The sequence below is a fragment of the Scleropages formosus genome, chromosome 17, assembly GCF_900964775.1.
Source record: "Scleropages formosus chromosome 17, fSclFor1.1, whole genome shotgun sequence".
Taxonomy (NCBI): domain Eukaryota; kingdom Metazoa; phylum Chordata; class Actinopteri; order Osteoglossiformes; family Osteoglossidae; genus Scleropages; species Scleropages formosus.
The window spans coordinates 19,900,479-19,921,115 of record NC_041822.1 but is presented as its reverse complement, the minus strand read 5'-3'; the positions used below and the strand labels follow the sequence as shown (position 1 = coordinate 19,921,115).

The following is a 20,637-nucleotide window of genomic DNA, read 5'->3' as shown; positions in this document are numbered from 1 at the left end:
CCCTGTAGCGACTTGCTATTCTTAATCTGCAAACAGGAGCGGCGTAACCACAAGGAGACGGTCCTTCTCGTGAGATAGACGCCTTTACTAGCTCCCTAAAGAAGGGGCTGCTCCTAAAGGGACAGACACACCCAACCCCCGGTGCTGCCTGCAGCCCTTTTGTTGGACTTTAGCGCTAAGAACAGCTCACGTAGCTAAAGCAGGGCTCTCATTTACCGCCTGAATGCAGTTCAAACCATAATGTGCGCCTTGTGTGCGGTTGCACTTGAGCCTTGGATGACAGTTATGATACAGTCTCTCTAAGTGTAAATGACAAGCTAGCAAAAGACAAACAGTTGGTTAAACGAAAAGTTGTGATCGTGAGGCTGCCGAGGGGCAAAGGCCCGCTGGGACCGCGAGTTTCGTAGCAGCGGAAGATAATTGCCGCTGTTAAACCGGGAATGGAGCGGGGAATGTTGTTCATGCTCCCGGTAGCAGAGACGTTGTGCGAAACAGCCTCCGGAGACGCTCGCCCGATGCTAATTGGTACGTGCATGGGGAGGTGCGGACGGTCGAGTTTAAAACAGAACCACGTGCGACCGAACGAGGGTGAAAAGCGCAAGAAAAGAGTCATCCTTTTGTTTCTTCGCGCTTGGGCTACACCTCAGTCTCAGTCTCAAATTAGGCCTGGAGAATGTATAAGAGACATGGTAACACCACTATCACCCTGACTCACACCTTAGCTCTGGAGCATTTAGCAGCCATTGAGAAGATTTTGATATTCTGGGGTTAGGGGTTAATTCCACAGGCTTTGGACCCAAAGATCCTAGGTTGGAGCTCCGACTACTGCTCCAGTACCGTTGAGTGAAGCACACACACACACACAGTCTGAAACTGCTTGTCCCAAGCGGAGGTTGCAGCAAGCCGGAGCCTAACCCAGTAACAGAGAGCGCGAGGCCAGAGGGGGAGAAGACACACCCAGGACAGGATGCCAGTCCATCACAAGGCACCCCAAGCAGGACTCAAACCTCAGACTCACCACACAGCAGGACCCAGCCAAACCCACTGCGCCACCACACCCCCTAGTTGAGTAAAGTACTAACCCTAAATTTTTCCAGTAGAATACATTACCCAGCAGTGTAAAGATGTAAATTGCTGTACATAGGTTAATATCCTATGTCATTTTGGAGAAAAGTGTCAGCGAAAGGAATAAATGTAGATGTCAGAAACTAAAGCTGTTCAACCCAGGAAGGAAAGGACCTCAGGGAGCAGGGGTAACATTAGCCAAGGCAGCTGTGGGAACAACTGCCCTGCTTGCCTCTCCTCAGTTGCCACACAGAGGGGTTGGGGTATGTGAATGAGATGCAGTGCCAGCTTCAATGGGCAAGAGCTGCCAGGGCTGTAGGAATGGGACAAGATCCAGACTCGGGTCCTGCTGAGGACACAGCTATCTGGATGCTTTAGGTGCCTCAGTAATCAGTCTTGTTATGTCGAGTGGTTTTAAACACCAACCCCCCCGAGCTCTGCAAACCACAGAAGTGGGCGGATGGATTTGTTTTGCGTCACAACAGCTTGGTATAAACAGGACAGAAAAAAAGGCATGTGCTAGATGTGTTTAAAAAATGGTGCATGTCCATATTTTGAAAAATTATTAAATACAATACAAACTTGAGTTAGTCACCTTCAAAATACACCCCTTGGCTGCTCACACGCTTACTGAAATGGTGTGTTTGACCTGCCAAAGTGTTCCTAAGGATCTCCCCTCCTTGTCGCTCTTCACTGGCTTCCCGTATCAAGTTCAAGACTCTAAGACTATCAATGGATCTTCACCCTGAAACTGTCAGGGCTGATCGCTCCTTGCGCCACATCAAGAGTGCAACACACCTCAATCTCCTGTCGCTTAGTGCTCCCACTCACCAGGAGTATACAAATCACAAGTCATACATTCTTGTTATAACTGAGTCCAATGTGGCAGAATGAGCTCCCTCTCTCACTCAGAACTGCTGAATCCCTCTAAACATTGAAGAAGGGTCTTAAAACTCATCTCTTTCATATTCCGCCACTGATCACGTCAGCTGTCACCACCACCTCTGGATTTCCTATGAATTCCATATGCAGCTACTCATGTAATTGTGCACCAGCAAAAACAGCAATAATGGGAAAAGCTTGTGTGCTCTACCAATTATCTAGTTCTACCAATTAACTCTGTTGCGAACAAATCTGCAGAAGTGGACAAATGGATTTTTTTGCATCATGTCAAAGACACACAATGCACACTCACCAAAACCTTGATCAGGACTAATATAATGAACAGATCAAATTTAAAACTGTCAGGCTGATTAAGGACTGTAGTGGGAATAAGCCCCGCCCACTGGATTCATCCTTCGTGTGTGGCAGGCGCATTCACTGCATTTTTGATCACACCTCGTACGTGTTCTCGTAAAGCCTGTCATGCTTTGTGCAGAAGCAACGCAACTAAGCCTGAAACTGGTGTGACCCACACATACACACTGACCCAGAGTGCGCTCACCTGGCTCCGCTGACGTCCACCCCCACCATGAGCTGGCCGTTGAGTGACAGCAGCTCGTCCCGCAGTTTGATGCCCCCGCAGCGGGCAGCGGGGCTGTTCTTCTTCACCTCTGTCACCCAAATGCAGCCCACTTCCAGCACGGGACCCCTGTCCCCCTTCCTGCGTCTCCGCCGCCCCCCTTTCTTCTTGCCATCCGGGTCCCCAAAAATAGGGATGTTGCCGAAGCTGAGCCCGAAATCGGCGGTGTCCCCCTCCTGTCTGGTGAGACAGATAGCCTGCACGTCTGCATCTGACACCTCGGCCGCCCTTGCGCCGGCTTCCTCCTCGGCAAAGTTCAGCTGGATGTACGCGGCCAGCTTGTGCACGGCCGCCCGGCACGGTGGCTCTTCGCCGGGCGGCGCTGGTGGTCCCTGCTCCCCCAGCCAGCGCTCAAGCAAGGCCAGGTGGCTCAGGGCATTCTCCTGTGTGATGGGCATCTCCACTGGGCTCCGAAGATGGACCACCTGCGCATCGTGGGCCAGGGCCACGGCTCCAAGCAGCTAACCCCTGGAGCGATGGAACGCAGTGCGGGGAATCGAGACGTCCTGCATCTCGGGCTGCCGAGTCACTCGGTGCAACACGGATTCAGCAGCTACTTCCAACTAGCCTCCAGGCGTCCCATCAGGCACAAATCGGAGCATGGCGTCGCTGACAGACAGCAGATGAGAGGAGGGCGTCTACGCCGTAAGCCGGAACCAGGAACATCCAATGTCAGGCATTGAAGACTCCCATCGGGATCACATGGAAAATATCAGAGCGCTTGAAGTGCAGAATCTGTAAGGTCCTCTTCCAGCTCCTCGGACGACCGTCTAAAGAGACATCAATTAAGTAACATTAAACAACAAAGAGAGGGAAACTCTGGATTTCCTTAACAAATTCGTACAGCGCTGACTCAAGGCCAACAGTAGGGATCAATGAGCTGAAAGTCGTCCTTGTTCACTCAATTGACAGTTTTCTCCTAAACACCTTAAAACAGTTCACCCATTAATACAGCGAGGTAATTCTTACCTTAAATTGCTCCAGTAAGAACTCTGACTAAGAGTACTACATTAGGTACTGGCACTTGAACCTCTAACCTTCAAGTCCAGAAGGAGCAGGTCTACCTACTTTGCTGAAAGAACGGTTGAAAAAACTGCACACCATTCCATCAGGGGGTTAAGCTGTAACCCCCAAGGGCAGTGGGAGCTACCTGCTCCTTAATATCCTGGATGTGGTCTGCAAAATGGACAGGCTATGATCCAGGCCAACTGGTACTGTTGTGGTTAAAGCTGTTTCCTTTAGACTCAAAAAGTGCAGGTTCCAGTCTTACCTCCTACTGCAGTACCCCCACCAAGGTCTTAACCCTAAGTTGCTCCAGTAAGATCACACAACTATATAAAGGGGTAAGTAGTGTAACATTATAAGTTGGAGGATGGTCTTACAGAACTTCCTCTCAACTGCTGCTACTTGACAGCGAGCAGTTTTTAGGACCAGACACTGACCACAGCTAAATGGCCACTCTTCTTGAGAGTAAAATAACCCAGTACTTTCCAGCCCATGTGGGTTCTGGTCATGTGAAAAAAAAGAGAAGCGGGTGGAACGGGCCAATAAGTGTGTGAAAACTAAAGACAGACTTACATTTCCAACAGGTGAACAATGCGGAGATCTGAGAGATCGAAACTCAGCTTAAAGTCCACATACCGAACTCCACGGAGGAGCGCCTGTATTTTAAAAATGTACCTTTTTTACTGCTTTCGTTAACTATAAGTACGAATCTAACACTTCTGCATTTTAGACTGTCAAACCTTCTGTGCATTTTTTTCTGTGGGCATTGCATTTTTTTCTGCCTAATCCTTTCCAAAATATTCTTAACAAGAATGAATTAATATTATCAATTTTGAATAATTACCAAGAATTATAAAAATTAATTCAACTACTTGAGAATAATTATTCTTTAGAAGCCAGCCATGCATTTTTCCCTATTAAAAAATACAGATCCAAAAAATTCTGTCACCTTTTGAATTTAACATAGATTTCATGGGGTGATACATACATACATGTTCAGAAAAAAACAAGGAATGAATTCTTTTGTACCATCTTGACTGCTGTGGAATTTTACCATTATTGCTTTAGCTGTTACTATCGGATCAAGCCGAACTCTAAAGCGCTCGATCAAAATAAACACACGAAATCAAAAACCGTTTTTAAAGAAGAGAAGGTTACCTCCAGCCTGTCTCCCTCAGAAAATGCCCTCCTGCACAGAGTACGTAACCAGCAAGAGCAGTGACCCGGTGCTTTGGGACGCGGTCACACTTGGTGTCAGCAGGCCGTGGTGTGAACCCTGCTGCCCTTCCTTCTCACTCTGCTGAGAAGACGGGAGCGAGGACCGCGGAGACATCAAGACGCCTCTCAGCAGCTCACCAACCGGGTCATGCTACCACACACACACACACACACTTAATCTCTTTAAAGAGTGCTATTTGTTGGTCTGCCTACGAGTTGCTGTAATCTGTTAAGCTGTGGTGGTGGGATCGCTCACCGCGGGGCTTCGCTCACAATATCTGCAAACAGACAGCGGAGCCGGGCCGTAACACAGAGCCCCCTGCCAACAACATCCTCCTCCTCCCGCAGCCGCCACCAAGCCGGGCAGCGTTCGTGACAGTGACCCACATAGCGGCGCTGGGGCCGCAGATTAAGGCCTGACGTGGACGCTTTGTGCCGTGCCATTCATTGAGAGTCGCTCCAAATTCCTCCTCCTGCCGTTGGCCTGGACAAAGGGGACCATCGAGCTCGTCCGTGCTGCATTCTCATTGTCTCGTGGTTGCGAATCTACACCAACAAAGACTGCACATTAACCTCATTAATCTACGGCTTTATGAAGAACCCAGTGAAAAACGCTGATTTGCTCCCCTTTGGCCAATTCTCTGTCCTGCATTCCGTCATACGTTTCATCAGCTGTCAGACGCACCGTTCTCGAACTCGTCGCTAAACGGGCTTCGACGACACAACGGATGGAAACGTCCAAGTCAATACAAAATGTTTCCAGCCAGCTCAACAGAAATTTACTGAAACCGGTGGCAGGAAACCGAGAACTCGTCTGAACTTCTTCCAGCGACAGAGGCCGGTGTTTTGGATGCTAAAAGTTTTGACCAGATGGTATTTTTTTCCAGGTGAAAAAGCCTGGGGAGCCACTGTCTGATGGTGCACGGTGAAAAAGGACGCCAAGCTCACCTGTATTCACACCACATGCGCTTCGGTCCGAGACACATCCCACAATGGGGCCACTGTCCAACGCTGGCAGCAACCTTCTCGTATTTAAACACTTAACATTTCCTTAGAAAGGCTAAAGTATTTTTGTTTCATTATACAAGCAGCCTTTCCTTCCCACCGGAACATAAATCAAAAACGAAAAAGGAAACAGTGACCCGATCGCATCGTTCAAATCAACGTGTCTTCACTTAGGACGTGCAGAACGGTCCGACGCCGGATTGTTCAACAGCGATTGTCCATCTATAACTGCTGTTTATATGGATATAAAGACAGAATCAAGTCTCAAGAAGGCTGTGGCTTAAATTTGAATTTTAGATAATGCAATTTGCTAAGATGCTAAGCATCACGTAGTCTATACATTGCGTGTATCCCATCACTTGCATCGCTTACAAGGTATCAGAGAATACAATCAGACATTAAGTGTAGTTTTTATTTTCGGAGGTGCAGTTTAGTCTTTACAGAGAAAATATAAAGCGAAACCAGATGCATACATATTGTACACTACTGCACCGTACACGCTCGGCCAATGTAACTCACAGATTGCTGGAGGCAGTTATGAGTGATTCCCCTGCATATATAACAATGAAGAATAGCTGGCACTAGGCAGAAGAAAATCAGTAAAAGACAAGTAAAAACATGGAGTGAATAAAAGCCTGGCCTTAAAACTACCACCGGTGCTCATCACTCACCCTCCCTCCCCTATTGAGAATCATTCTAGCAGAAACGTCAGGTCATTTCCAGGTTTTATTCCATAAAGCTGTCCAAACCAACAGTTATTATATTTTCAAATTCAGACTTCAGAGCTGATCCGTCCATTTCCTATGTGCTATGACAACACTAGTACAATACCGCTGACCAGGGTTCCCTGGCGCTCCTCTCCCCACCCAAAGACAACTGGCGCACAATGAAGGCCTCTGCAGATTCCCCAAATCGTTGCAAGGTCCAAGGATGGCTGGAATGTGCGAGGCCATGAAAGCAGGACTACACTGCTGATAAGCCTACATCCCTCCAATGCCAACAGATCAATCTGGGCTCGACAAACAGTCCCACGCCCTAAAAGGCTGCGGACGGCTCATCGAGCCAAATGGAAATCTGTATGGGCTGCCAATACTACAGCACAAAGCAACCTCCGTTTTCAAAAGAGAAGCGAGCTCTGGAGTGTCTACCTTTCAAATTAACAAAACGCGAAGGTTCCAGCTATATACAAAGGGTTTGTACATTTATTATTTTTAAGTATAGCTGAAACTTTCCTCCAAAGTAATATACAGCAATTTACCCATTTATGCAGCTGGGTAATTTTCACTGGAGCAATTAAGGGTAAGTTGCTTGATCAAGGGTACGACAGAAGATTGGATTCAAACCTGGCTTGTTCGACTCCAAAAGTTAGAGCTCTCAATACTTTCATTGAGCTGACACTTTTCTCCAGAGCAGTTTACAATGAGGTAATCATTCATACAGCAGGGTATTTTTAGTGGAGCACTTCAATGTAGGCACCTTATTTAAGGGTACTACAGTAGGAGGTGGGAGTTGAACCTGCAACGTTTAGAAGGAGTGCCAAATATTGCCCCAAAGCTTTCAGCACTAGCCAGAAATTGAACCCAGGTCAACTGCTTAGAGGGCAGTTGTGCTCATTACTATACCACCTATGCCTGCTCATTCTTTACTTCTTATACTGTATGCAAGCATAATTATAGAATTGCAATGTACAGTACTTTCTAGCCACGTTATATGGCACATTTAGCTTGGTTACACTAACAATGAATGCAAAAGAATTGTAAAATAGTCTGATACTGTCATACCTATGACCACACACCACACACGAGCACCTGGCTGTAATCAGCTGGGCAGAGTATAAAGGGTGCCGCTCCACCACTCCCTGGTCACGGAAACTCTTCAAGGCAACCGTCCCTCCGCTTTTTCAATGACCCACTTCACCTTGTCTGACCTTCTCCTTGTGTCTCCCTTCCTTGTTCCCCTGCCCAGCTCCTCACCCCTAAGTCCTGTTTCATAGGGTATTGACCTTCACCTCGCCTCTTTGACCACGACCTTGGATCGTCTTTCGGTACGACATTCACACCTTACTTCTGGGCCCCTTGCCTGCCCCCACCACGAGACTTGTTTCACTCCTTTATTATTCTAGGAAACGATCCTGCGTTTGGGTCTTTCCTCCTGTGTCCCGCCCACGAGTGTCACAGATACGCTATGAAACTAAAGTACTAAAATAATTCTATTAATTTTACTGTTAAAAAAATCTACTTCAAATTATTGACTGGCCCAACAGCATTTGTAAACCCTGCCTTCCAACACAAGGACAATGTGGATGTTTAAGAAGAGAAAACGATCAATGTATGAACGTACTGCAGTCTTTATTGGGGATTAATATGTCAGTACCCAGTAAATCGTGTGCTTTTTTTGGTCACTACCGTAATGAACAAAGGTTTTTAATATTGTGTGGCCACAGCGAGCTGTGTGTTGGTGTAGCACGGACATACAAGATGCAGAATGACCAATGGTTCGTCAAACATTCAGCAACTAAACGACAGCACTTCTTTATCTGTGGAGCTCCGGCGAAGCCGAGAGGTTGGACATCGAACTAAGGTGGCCCGAGTAACACTGTGTCAGTTCTACAGAACCTTTAAAAAAGGACATGAACAGTCATGAGGAGGACATATCATGGCAATCTAAAGAGCGTCAGATGTGACCCAATTTAAAAAGCTCACATAGCCAGTGAGAGACCAGGAAAGAAAAAACAATTCCAGTCTAGTGCAATTTCAATATCTAGCTGTGGCATTGTGTTTTTCAGGGGACATAAATGGACCTTAGTGTTTCACTGAGCAAATGTGTGTGTGTGTGTGTGTGTGTGTGTGTGTGTCTACTGTGATGAACATCCATTGTGGACTCCACCTTATGTCCCACTCTTCCCAAAAGAGGCTCCAGGTCACCGCAACCCTAACTATATATACAGCTTTCAGAAATGCATGTATGGACGGATATTTCAAGCATGTAATCATAGTTTCTTTACACAGTCTCAACAGTTTCTTATTAAAGACACAAGTTTTCCAGTTTAATGTTGTGTTTTGGTTTTACACAATTTTGAAGCAATTTGATATTGTATTGAATGTAAACACAATATCCTATGTATAATTTCCTTAACCACAATATCACCCAACCATAAGAAGTGTACATATATTAGAACCTAAAGACAGCAAAGAGGGTTTTTCATGTACTTATAGCTCAACTGCAGGGCCATCAGAGGCTCAGTGGTTCCTGCTGTAAGCCCTTGATGCAGTGTCTTACCCTTAACTGATACAGTAAAGATTACTCAGCTGTATCAATGAATAAATAACGAAGTCCCTTAATATAAAAACCCAGCATTGTAAGTCAGCGGGAGGGAAAAAATCAGCTCAATCAGTTTAGTAATATTAATTAACATACACAATACCACCTTTACCTTGTGTTTCTATTTCTCCTTGTTTAGTTCATTATATTCAGCCACCATCAAAAAATTTCCCAGCCAAAAAAAATGACTTCTTACACACTGCAAAGGTGTATGATAATGTCAGAAAGCTCAGAGGGGCCCAGTCAGTAATTACATTTTCCAACAATATTCCCAAGACTGCTCGGGCAAGTCTGTTCAAGTTTCCTGAGCCCCGCAAAGCTCTTTACAACAGCAGGTTAGGTGCCGCCGGCCCTAACGTAGCAGGACATTGACTGGGGCAGGTGCAAATATGGCGGGTCTGCTCTCGGGGCCGCTTGTCCGAACTCCAACTCCTCGAACCACGGTGCAGCTGGTGACAGACCACTTCCTCACTGGGCTAAACCTCTTCCAAGCACTTGTCCCACTGGTCTCAGAGCACCGTAGAGATTACAGCAAGTTCAGGCAAAATCAGAACTGCTGTCTCTGACAAATACACATACAGCGCTGCTTCCAAGTATGGGAATCCTATAGGGATGGTCTATATTCTTGTATAAAATATAAAAACCCATATAAACCTTTACAATCTAAATCTTAACATAAACTTAAAAAATAAATAAACGACTATGATTTACACCCCTGATTCCACTTACCTACTTGGTTTACCCAGTGCAACTTGGGCTTTACTTATTTTTGCACCTGCACTACTTGCGTGTTTCTCCTACACACACAATTTCTTCTAAAGCAACATATGAAACTGGTCTTTACATCTATTGTGTTGCATGAGAAAGACCGACTTCTGGATCTGCAAAAAATAAATAAATAAATTGCTGCTGCGTATTTGCGGGGGGTGTGGTGGCGCAGTGGGCTTGGCCAGGTCCTGCTCTTTGGCATGTCTGGGGTTCAAGCCCTACTTAGGGTGCCTTGCAATGGACTGGCGTCCCGTCCTGGGTGCATCCCCTCCAGCCTTGTGCTCTGTGTTGCTGGGCTAGGCTCCGGCTGGTCACGACCCCACTTGGAACAAGTGGTTTCAGCCAGTGTGTGCTCTTGTATACTTGAATTTTTTCTTCTTAGAGAATGCAGAGGGATCAGCAGACAAAGCAAGATGACCTTTGCGGATCCCCTCCCCCGCAGAGATTCACACCCCATCCAAGGGCGATGGAAGTGCCGGAGAAGCAGGGAGCGCCGCCCCCCGCCCATCGAGTGGACATCGTAAAGTGGGCTCCCTGCTGTCAGCGACTCCGCGGCACAGCTTTTGAAAGACTGCCGCTCGCACTTTTTGTTGTGCATCAAGCAGCTCTCGACATCCGAGGGGGGGGTCACTAGGTCAAGGAACAATAAGGCACAGTTATGTCCATTGTCCCCACATGTTTATAAATGGCTGAAGGGAGAATTAACCGTGGCTTTACTGTATTTACCACAATGCACTGAGTCCAGGCGGGGGTGGGGGGGAAGCGGTGGTTAATGAGCTACAATACTCTGCACAATACTCCTACGGGAGGCGCTAGCGAGCAGCCTTCTCCAAAATACTGCCACACTTCCTCCAGAAAGAAAAACTTCAAAATTGTACTGTTGCATTCTCCATCTGTCAGGAACGACGATAAACATTTAGTTAAGATTTCAGAAGGGGACTTAAACCGACGCAGCGCCGGTGATTAAACTGGTGGTTCAGAGATTGGCTGGGAAACAAGAATGCAGGTAATGTAATCCTTCAGAACCGCAGTTGAGGAGCAGCGGTCAGTGGGGTAAACTACCCAAACCGTGCCTTGAAATTCTATTTATCTGCTCCTTTAAGCCTTGTAAATCCATGAGGCTGAGAAAATATGTTGAGTCTATAAACAAAATGCACCTTACCAGTTCAGTTTAATACTCAACAGCCCGGCCCTGTTCTGCTTCAGATCTTCTCAATTTGTTAGAAGTTTGCCTTTATTTAAACTTAGGAGAAAAGTACAACTGATGATGATTTTTAAGCCACTTCCCCAAGGAAAGATGGCGATGCCTCTACATGCCTGTGCTGAAGCCTTTATTTTTACCACTGAACAATAGGCTTCTGATCCAGTCTGACTGCTTTGCACGCAAGTTACTAGTTTAATCTAGATTTAAGGAGTGAAATTATGTCTGATTGTTGTTTTCACCCAAACTACAGAAGGTTTCAGAAGGATATGGACTGGCATCTATCCCATGCTGAACACTGCTTCATGCTCTGCAGTTCTGGACTAGGCTCTGGACACCCACAACCCTACAGTGGATGGATGGATGGATGGATGGATGGATGGATGGAGATACAGGAGCTGAATGTAGCCTGATGATCCTCAACCAAGAGACAACCTGGATCATGCCTTCTGCTCACCTTCCTTTCAGATTGACATTGTCTTTACCATTTTCCTGCAACAGACATACTCAACACTGACCTCTTTTCCAGAAGTTTGACCACCATCCAACAAGGGGTAAAAGAAGACCTTTTTAAATACGATATTCCTAAACTAAACTCCATCTTTGTTTCTAGAATTCTAAAAATATTTTAGTGTCCAAATGTGGTTAGGTCTCCATGCCATAGACATACTGTATTTTTCTGAAATCCCTTCATTTAATCTTCATTTTGTAGTACAAACTAGGAAATAAAGCTAAAAATTGCCAATCTCCTACGGTTTCATACCGTCCAACAGTTCAAACGCAATTGTGAAACTAATGACTGAAAACCTGATGGCTTTTCACACAGAACCCAGTCACCATGGAGCCATGGGGAGACACTTTTGGTATTTTTCAGACAACTGGCAAAAATCAGAAAGACCCATTTTGGTAGAATCCACAGCAAAAGAATCAGAATCAGAACGAGATTTATTGCCAGGTATGTTCGCACATACAAGGAATTTGTCTTGGTGACAGGAACTTCCACAGCACAGACAGAATGACAGTGACAAGACAGATGAGAAGATAGAGTATGTGAATAAGGGATGAAAAATATATAAAAATACACAGTACCCAATATTATATACAAAATAGTCACTAAAAAGCTCCAGTTTTCATACACATGATGAATGTATAACCCTCACTGCAACACACAACTGACGTTAATGTATCAAGAACCAAGTCACGAGTACAATCTACTGGTGAATCAAGACAAGGCTAGTGGTCTGACCACTGCCAATGTGGTGGATCTCATGGTGCTACCAGGAGTTCGATACAAAGACACTGTTAGGCGAAGACTTTCCTGGGGTCTTGGGAGTTAGTTGGCAGAACTAATCTTACTGGTCAAGCAGGTCCTGGTTGCACAGGTTCAACTCCTGGTCTCTTGGCTTGAGGTCTCCATTAACTGTACTTTACACAGTCATATATACCACCATGGAAAGCAAGAATGCATCAGAATGAAGTGAACGTCTTACCATGGTCGGTGGTGAGACAAAGGGAGCTCCGTGTGCCTTCAGGACAGGGATACTAACACTCTTCCACCTACTCGGCAGCCATTTTTGAAACACTGACTCTTCTTTCAACATAGGAACACAGTTAAGTGCTTCCTTCCATCATCTTAAGCTGCAGATTTCCCATCCGACCCTTTCAGGTGGTGTACACGCAGACTCTCCATATCTCATGCTCTTGATCAACCGCTACACCCCAACCAGAGCTCTACGCTCTTAAACATCTGCCCGCTTGGTGGTCCTACACATGAAAGGTAAAGCACGGAAGTTCTCGGTTCTGGCTCCGTTGTGGTGGAACGACCTCCCCCCTCACTCAGAACCATTGAAATTCTGTCCACATTTAAAAAGGGTCTGAAAATTCACCTCTTGCAGACTCACTTCACCCATCATCTCTTAAGTTCATGCAAGGTGTAAACGTTCATGCGCTATAACTTTAAGATCATGTCCGGATAAACCATTACGCAGCTACTCCTGTAATGTAACGTAAATGTTTATATGTACCTCAAAAAAAAATTAATTAAGAGGACGGTGGTCAGAACTCGTCAATATTTTGGAAATTTTATGCAGCTACTTGTCTGATGTACATTGTTTCATATGGTGGAAAAAAAGAAACCAACTGAATTTAAGAATCGCACATCTGCATCTAAGTCTCTCTTTCTCCTAATGTAATGAACACATAGTATTTTCTATGAGATGTACATCGCTTTGCAGAAAAGTCTCTGCTAAATGAATAAATGTAAAAGTAAATTTCCTCTGTGGGACCAGCTGGAATGGTTAGTGCTGAAAGAGGCAAAATCTGATACAACTGGGAACCAATTGATTCAACCAAGCCTTTCATTGATAAGACAAAAGCAGAACCTGCCTAAATGCTGGTCCACCATCGTACAGCACGAAGTAAAACCCCGATCTCAGGGTTTTCGCTGTATATTTGCATTTATTAATCATATAAAGTGCTTCTTCCCATATCCACATTAAGTTTTGAGAGGGGGGTACTGATTAATTCAACACCTCAACCTCTGAGACCGGCTCGGCTCGATCCATTTGGATGTCATCCAAGCGTGTTTTGGGTGAAGGGATCTTCAAAACTGTGCACCGCAGCATTTTTAGCCTGGCAGGCAGTATCAGATGTTCAAATTAAAGAGCATGGGAATCACTTGCTGACTCGGCTCCAGGAACTCATCCCTAAACGGTCAGCCTAAAAAAAAAAAGAATGGTTTTCCTGTGGGTTTTATTCAAAAGCAAAGCGTTTCACAGTGCTACCCTCCAATCTCCTAGATAAAGGGTTGGCCTAACCAAACCACACGGCAGAAATTTTAAGGTTGTACTGTGTCATTTTTAAAACTTGTCTTTTTTACTTCGGATGACAGTCACCCAAATTGTCAGACAGATAATGAAAATTGGGGGAAAGTTCTGCGAGCAACAAAAACATAACGTCATTTAAACTCCAGTGCTTATTTTAAATCGTCCCACACAGATCAGATGAAGTCGGAATATATCAGGGCTTAAACTGAGCGTTTCATACCCTGAGAAAAGCACTTGAAACGCTGTAAACTGACAGTTAAAGCATCTCTTATGATGCACTACACTGCATCAAAGGCCATTAGAAATCAAACCGTAATAAATATAAGCTGCTGAAGTAGGTGAGATGGATTTGAATGGCAGGCGAAGTGGGGGTGGGGGTGCCATTGCAGGGAGAAGGAGACTTGGAATGATGATGAATGAACAATGAGTGAATTTTTGAACGATGACGATGAATCGCTATTTCGACGGAACAGTCCAAGAGGACCGAAAGAAGCATACTTAGTAGGATTTGCATTACGGCAACTGAGTACTTAATAGGCTACTACCCTCTAGAGGTCAGAGGTCACGAGATTCTGCATATGAAAGCCAGACCAATTTTTTTTTCAGTAGCACCAAAGCTGTTATAAAGCATCAGCAGTTTCACAGACCTTGGTTACAGATAATCGCATTAAGAGTTAATAATTCTAATGAATAAAACATTTCTTACAATTGCTAAATTACTGCAATGCCTAATAACGGTTTGCTTCAGCAAAATGTTGCGCTTGAAATGCACTGCAAGCACTTCCAGGCCCACTGTCAATGCGCTCCTGCGTCGCGCAGAAGTAATATGAGTTTGACATTAGATTTGTGGTCTTCTCATAATCTAGCAAGGAATTCATTAGGGGGAGGCCAGAGAGACGTCGCCACGGAGACGAACAAACACGACTGGAGTTTTTGAGAAGACCAGTAGAAAGAGCCGTCCAAGAAAAAAAGCAACGTACTGGGGTAGTATTTCCAAGGAACTGCGAGAAGTTAAAACGTGGATTAAAAAAGTTTTGATCGTCTTGGTGTTTATATGAGGCACCAGATGGCGCAGTGATCAGCGCTGTTGCCTTACGATGGGAACGACCTGAGTTTCTATCCCTCCTCCTGGATCAAAGCACTTACTCTGGATTGATACAGCACAAATTACCTTGCTGTATGGAGAGTTTATGGCAAGTAGTTTACGGTACAAACCTAACACGGTAAGGTCACCTTGGAGAACAGCTTCAAATAAACAGGAGAAACTCTTATGATTAATAATAATATCTGGAATAAAGACACCTGTCTGAGGTCCCCCCCCCACTTTCTTTTTAAAGAAGACTCAACCCAAGATGCATAACCACATTCGGGTAAATCGTGGTAGAATGATTTCCTCCGCCTATCGTACTTCTCTCCCTTGTTCTTCTGACGGTACCGTAAGCCCCCCAGAGCTTCAGTGTGAGATAAAGCTTCACGTCTGTGTCCAAAAGGCCCATTGTGAGCACAGTGAGGATCGGTCTAAGGTGTGTTTTGTTTCCATTCCCACCATGGAGTTCAGCAGCAGCTGTCGGAACCAGAACCAGAACCAGAACCGTCTTGAGGATGGTCGCCATTTCACACCTCAGCTGTCCGGAGGAACCCGCCGCAGCAACGACAGGCCACGTGGGAACCCACGCAGCTCAGACAGTGCAAATTACAAATAAAGCCTTGGGAAAAGGGGGGATTAAAGTGTAACGGCCCACAAAACAAGAACCGCCGGAGCAGTTCTAGTCCACAGCTTTTCAAACCATCGCCATATTTAAATATGTCAACTTCCATTGATTATGGCGGTTAAATTGTGTCCAAAATGCATCTCCAGGGCAAATTATACAAGTAATAAATACATCTCAATTACCACTGGTCCAAAGCAGAGTCGTGGTGGTCCAGAGTCTGTCCTGGAAGCGTAGGGTGTGAGGCAGAGCGCACCCTGAATGGGAAACCAGTCCATCACAAGGCAATCACACACAGCCATTCACTTGCACGCACGCACACACACACTAACTTGCAGTTTAGAGTCATCACCTGAAACACACCGTTGGAGTGTGGGCGGAAAACAGAGCACCCCGAGGACACCCGTGGAAACACAGGGAGAACACGCAGACTCCACACAGACTGAGCCGGACTTGGATCTACAGCTCAAAAGCTGTTAGGCACCAGCACTACCCGCTGCGCCATCGTGCCTCAGGTCCCCTATAAAGTACATTCCGGACAAACCAATAACCTTCTTCACACCCCACAGGGTCCACTGCTCTGCACACAAACCCTCATCCTGCCTCCAGGAGTGGGGTCCTCCTCAGTGCCACCAACTGGCATCCTGAAGAAGATCTGAAGGTCTTGGCGATACGTGCCCAGCACCCGACCCAGTGAAAACGGTTAACGTAATCCCATCCACCTGACAGGTATGGGAGAGCAGCTACTGCATCACTCCCACTCAGCGTAAGCCAAGTTGCAGCTCATGGGCCAGGCTCTGACACATCCCCCATGTGCAGACATGCCTCCGTACCAGCTCGCCCACCAAGCCTCTGAAGAAACATCTCCTTGGGATGGGAACCCAGCCACTCCCATCCGCTACCGCTTCCCTTAATTCCGCGCCCGAGAAAACCCCTTTTTTACAAACGCCGAAGCTCCAGCGATAATCGAACACCGACGAAACGAATTCACCTCAGTCCCAGGTCCCATGACGAGACGCCAGATCACGGGACGGACATCTGACAAGGCCGCTTCGTTTACCAGAACAATCTGAAAACATATTAACTGTAATGAAGGAAATTAGATTAGAAAAAAAATGTCTTGAACAAGTTTAGTCTGAATGAGGCACAGAGGCATCCGCCTTGGCGGTCATGCTGTACCTGGCTTTTGCAATCAGAATTATGAATATTGTTCATTTTAACAGTGCAGTTCAGTTTCTCCTCAAATAAGTAGTCATACCCATAAAGGACACGCGGTCTCTCAGTGTTATTTTGAACATGAACGATGACTTCGGGTAACTCATTAGGTGGAACATGTTGTGGCCCTTGAAAGCAGCCCGCAAAAGGGAATTTAATTGTTTAAAATAAAAATAGAGTAATAGAAACAGATACATATTTCATTTGTAGGCTCCTGTGCTTGTGTGAGTTTTCTCCAGGTGCTCTGGTTTCCTCCCACAGTGCAAAGACTTGTGTTTCAGGTGGACTGGTGACTCTAAACTGCCCTTATGGAGTATGTGTGTGTGCGTGTGTGTGACAGTGACTGACTATGTGTCTGATTGCCCTGTGATGGAGGTAACCTCCATGGTACTCCCTGCCTCACCCCTTTGGCTTTTAAGATAGGCTCCGGACCACCATGACCCTGTACTGTATAAGGAGTTGATGAAAACAAATATATATATATATATAGTTAAAAAACCAAGGAAACTTCAGAGGACATTATTATAAGAGTTGGTGCCACTTGTGTTTACTCTGCCTTCCACAGATACTGTGTTTTGGGGGCGGGAGAAGTTAATCACAGATTTGCAGTGCGGTTTCCAAACAGCATCGTGGGGCCCATCTCCAGAGAGCCTGTTTGTAACATCCACACAAACACTCAGCCAGGATTAAACGGTCAAACGCTTGTTTATCTTCCTCGCTGAATTTTAAATTAATCTCAATCTGAATTTATACACATGCTCTTCATCGGTGTCTTTCCGCCCGCCACCACACACACTCAGACCCGAGCCCTTTTTTGCAGCCTAAACACACTTTCCCTGCCATTATGTCACTCGCAGGGAATAAAATACTGCACTATAACCAAATATCACTTAAACACCAATACTGTGTTTAATTCAACTTTGACTCTTCTGTTTTTTTTTCATACAGTTATGGATGTGCTTTAATTATTTTTTTGAGGGTTTAATGAAAAATAAGTCGGAATCAGGAACTGTTTCCAACAGGGGACACAAATATTGATGTATGAGCACCACAACAGAAACTGTGCTACAATAAATAGAAAAACATGGTAATAACTGTAATAACTGTCCAAGACGTGAGTGACAATCTCTTTTCAGGAACATCAAGAAATGTGCGCTTGTTGTTTGCCCACAATACTTATCAGTCCTATACTTACTTTACATGGGTCTCATAAAAATCACAGCCCCAGTTTCTCCTGAACACCTGGAGAAAATTTCTCTGCATGTTACAGCACCCATGCATCCATCTCTATTTCCAGCCCTGGGGATTAAATAAAATAAATCAATAAATAAATAAATAAAAGAAAAAGCCGTGTGAATGAAGTGTGCGTGGTTGTCCGGACCAGCAAGCAGCAGAAGCTTCATTTCCCACTTGATGATGGGCTTTTTAACAGAAGGAGGGACACGAATATATAATTTACAGCGCAGTGAGATCACGTGCAGCCGCCGGTGACTTTTTTTTTATTTAAAATACATTTCGGAAGTAAAACTCACCCAAGTTTCCACCTGGAGATGGACGAGCAGGGGACCCCCAGCGGCTGGACACTCACTGGGTGGTCTTCGGACCCGAGTTACCCTAGTAAACCAGGGCAGATCGGAGTGGCCCCCCTTGGCTTTACCGCAGTCCACGTAGTCCGAACGCGCTCGCGCGCGCGCACGCACAGCACAGCACGCGCTATAAACAGCAGCGCCTCGGAAGGTCCTCACCGGGCTCGATGTTCATGTGGAAGAGCCAGGGAAGACAAAGCGCGATCGCCTCGTGCCGCTCTGCCCCGTTCGTGCCACTGCACCCCCCACCCCTCCGCCTCGCGCCGCTCGCTCGGGGAATAACGGGAACCGCGGCGCGCGAGAAGAGCGCAAACTCAACTGCGATGGATGGGCAGCAGCACAGATCGCCCCTCTTGACCGGCGCCGACTCATCCACGCAACTCACACACTTGCCAGATCGGCACACCTCGGATTTCGTTAAATCCTTTCTGTTGTTGTTCTTTTTTTTTTCAGTAAGCTTTTAATCAAGGAATTCCAGCGCGCGCAACTATATACGTGAATTACTCAAGTTGAATTATGCCGCGTTGAGCGCGTATAAACTTTCCTTCCCGCAGCAATTCCCACGAAATCAAAAAATCGCCAACATTCCATGGATCGAAATTCATGCCAAAAAGTGTACAGTCACGGCGTTCAAGTGGTGCGCGAGATCTTTTTCAAAAGTGAGCAGTTCAATGTCTGAATTACTTTCACGGCGCTGCGCTGCGCCCCCGTAACTAACTGTACATAAAAGTGGGAGGAGTCCTCTAGCATGATTGACCCTTGCGTTGTCCAATCGGAGTCGCCTACTTCTTATCGTGTCCAATCGTTGTTGACTGAGTTTTCTCCTACCCAATCGTGTGCGCTCTCGTACTCAGAGGTCGTGCTAGAGAAAAAAAAAAAATCTGTCAATTTTTTATTTTTATAGCTTTTTCAAGAAAGGTTTTTGCTGCGTTCTGCTGCAACCGGTACAGACATGATTATTTAAAGTTAGTGAAAATACTGCTATGACTGTTAGAATTTGTCATACGCTTTCAGATTGCGAAGCGCTGCATACACATAAACTTTTGATAAAGCAAAAAATTCTTAATGATTTAGTTATTCTGGCTGTTGACAAATTGTTCAGCGGAGTTAATATTTATAACACAGCCTCTGTTTCATTATCTCAGGTGGTTAGAATATAATTAGCAATCCTAATTTAGGAAAATCACTTCAGGACTCTGAAGGGCTGAGGCTTTCAATCAGAGGCAGAGGCTCAAAAAACCATAGAAATATAAAATAAAAAGGAAGAAACAAAGAAATATGTATTTACATATACAAATGACAACTTTGCAACAGACACTTTAAAATGTCAGTTCCCAATTCTCCAGCAGCCCACATCTTACCTGTGCAGGTGCCTGCTGTGCAATACCACCAAAAGCCAGGTGAAACTAAAGGGATGAAGTGCCATGACCCCAGTGGCCCCTGATTCAGCACCAGGCTTTTCCACCACTTGCTCAGTTCAAGCAGCTCAGCATCACTGGTTTTGAGCCTTTCTTCTCCCTCCGTCCTCTTGGTACTCACACGGCTGACTCATACACATTATATACACACACACACACACACACTCAGAGTGAACCAAACTTGGCCAGTCACCCAGCTCTTTGCATCAAACAGAAATGAGATTTCATCCGACGGCTGTTTTATTTCACTTCTGACTCTACCTCTCAGCTACGAAAAGCGCCACGAGCAAATGACATGTACAGACTTCCTCTCGCTTCCAGGTGGCTTTGATTAAAGAAGCTTATATGCATTTGGGTCTTTTATTATTTCAGAGAAATTACAATTAACTGGATAGACAAAGCCGCCTTCTCCAATTCCGGGACATCCAGAAATTTCGGCAGAGCACTTTACAGCCAGTGGCAAATGTCGCCGTAAATGCACATTAAATCAACCTGAGTATCGGAGAGAAATCAAAGTTCAGCTCTCCAGTGCACACAGTTATACTGTTCAAAAGAGACATATTTTGACATATATTTTACAATATATGTAAATATTTGAGAAAAGTCTCAAAAGTTTATATAGCACATTGTGAATATATTTGCGGGAAATATGTAAATGGGTTACATTCCCACATTATGGGTCATTCATATATATCATTCATATTGGGGCCCCTTTTCAATATATAATATATATAGTTCTTAATGGTACAGTTGGAATTACACTGAAATGAAAAGGTGAT

The 20,637-nt window shown here is 45.4% G+C and overlaps 1 protein-coding gene across 1 annotated transcript in view; it reads right to left on the bottom strand.

Annotated features, from left to right (window-relative positions):
* Positions 1-2,985, bottom strand: part of LOC108937999 (PDZ domain-containing protein 2-like) — a 65,642-nt gene extending 62,657 nt beyond the window's left edge. Inside the window, exon 1 of the mRNA XM_029259723.1 lies at positions 2,510-2,985. Within this exon, the coding sequence (XP_029115556.1) occupies positions 2,510-2,985 (476 nt within the window). The remainder of the gene's footprint in view (positions 1-2,509) is intronic.
* Between the last annotated feature and the right edge of the window lie 17,652 nt (positions 2,986-20,637).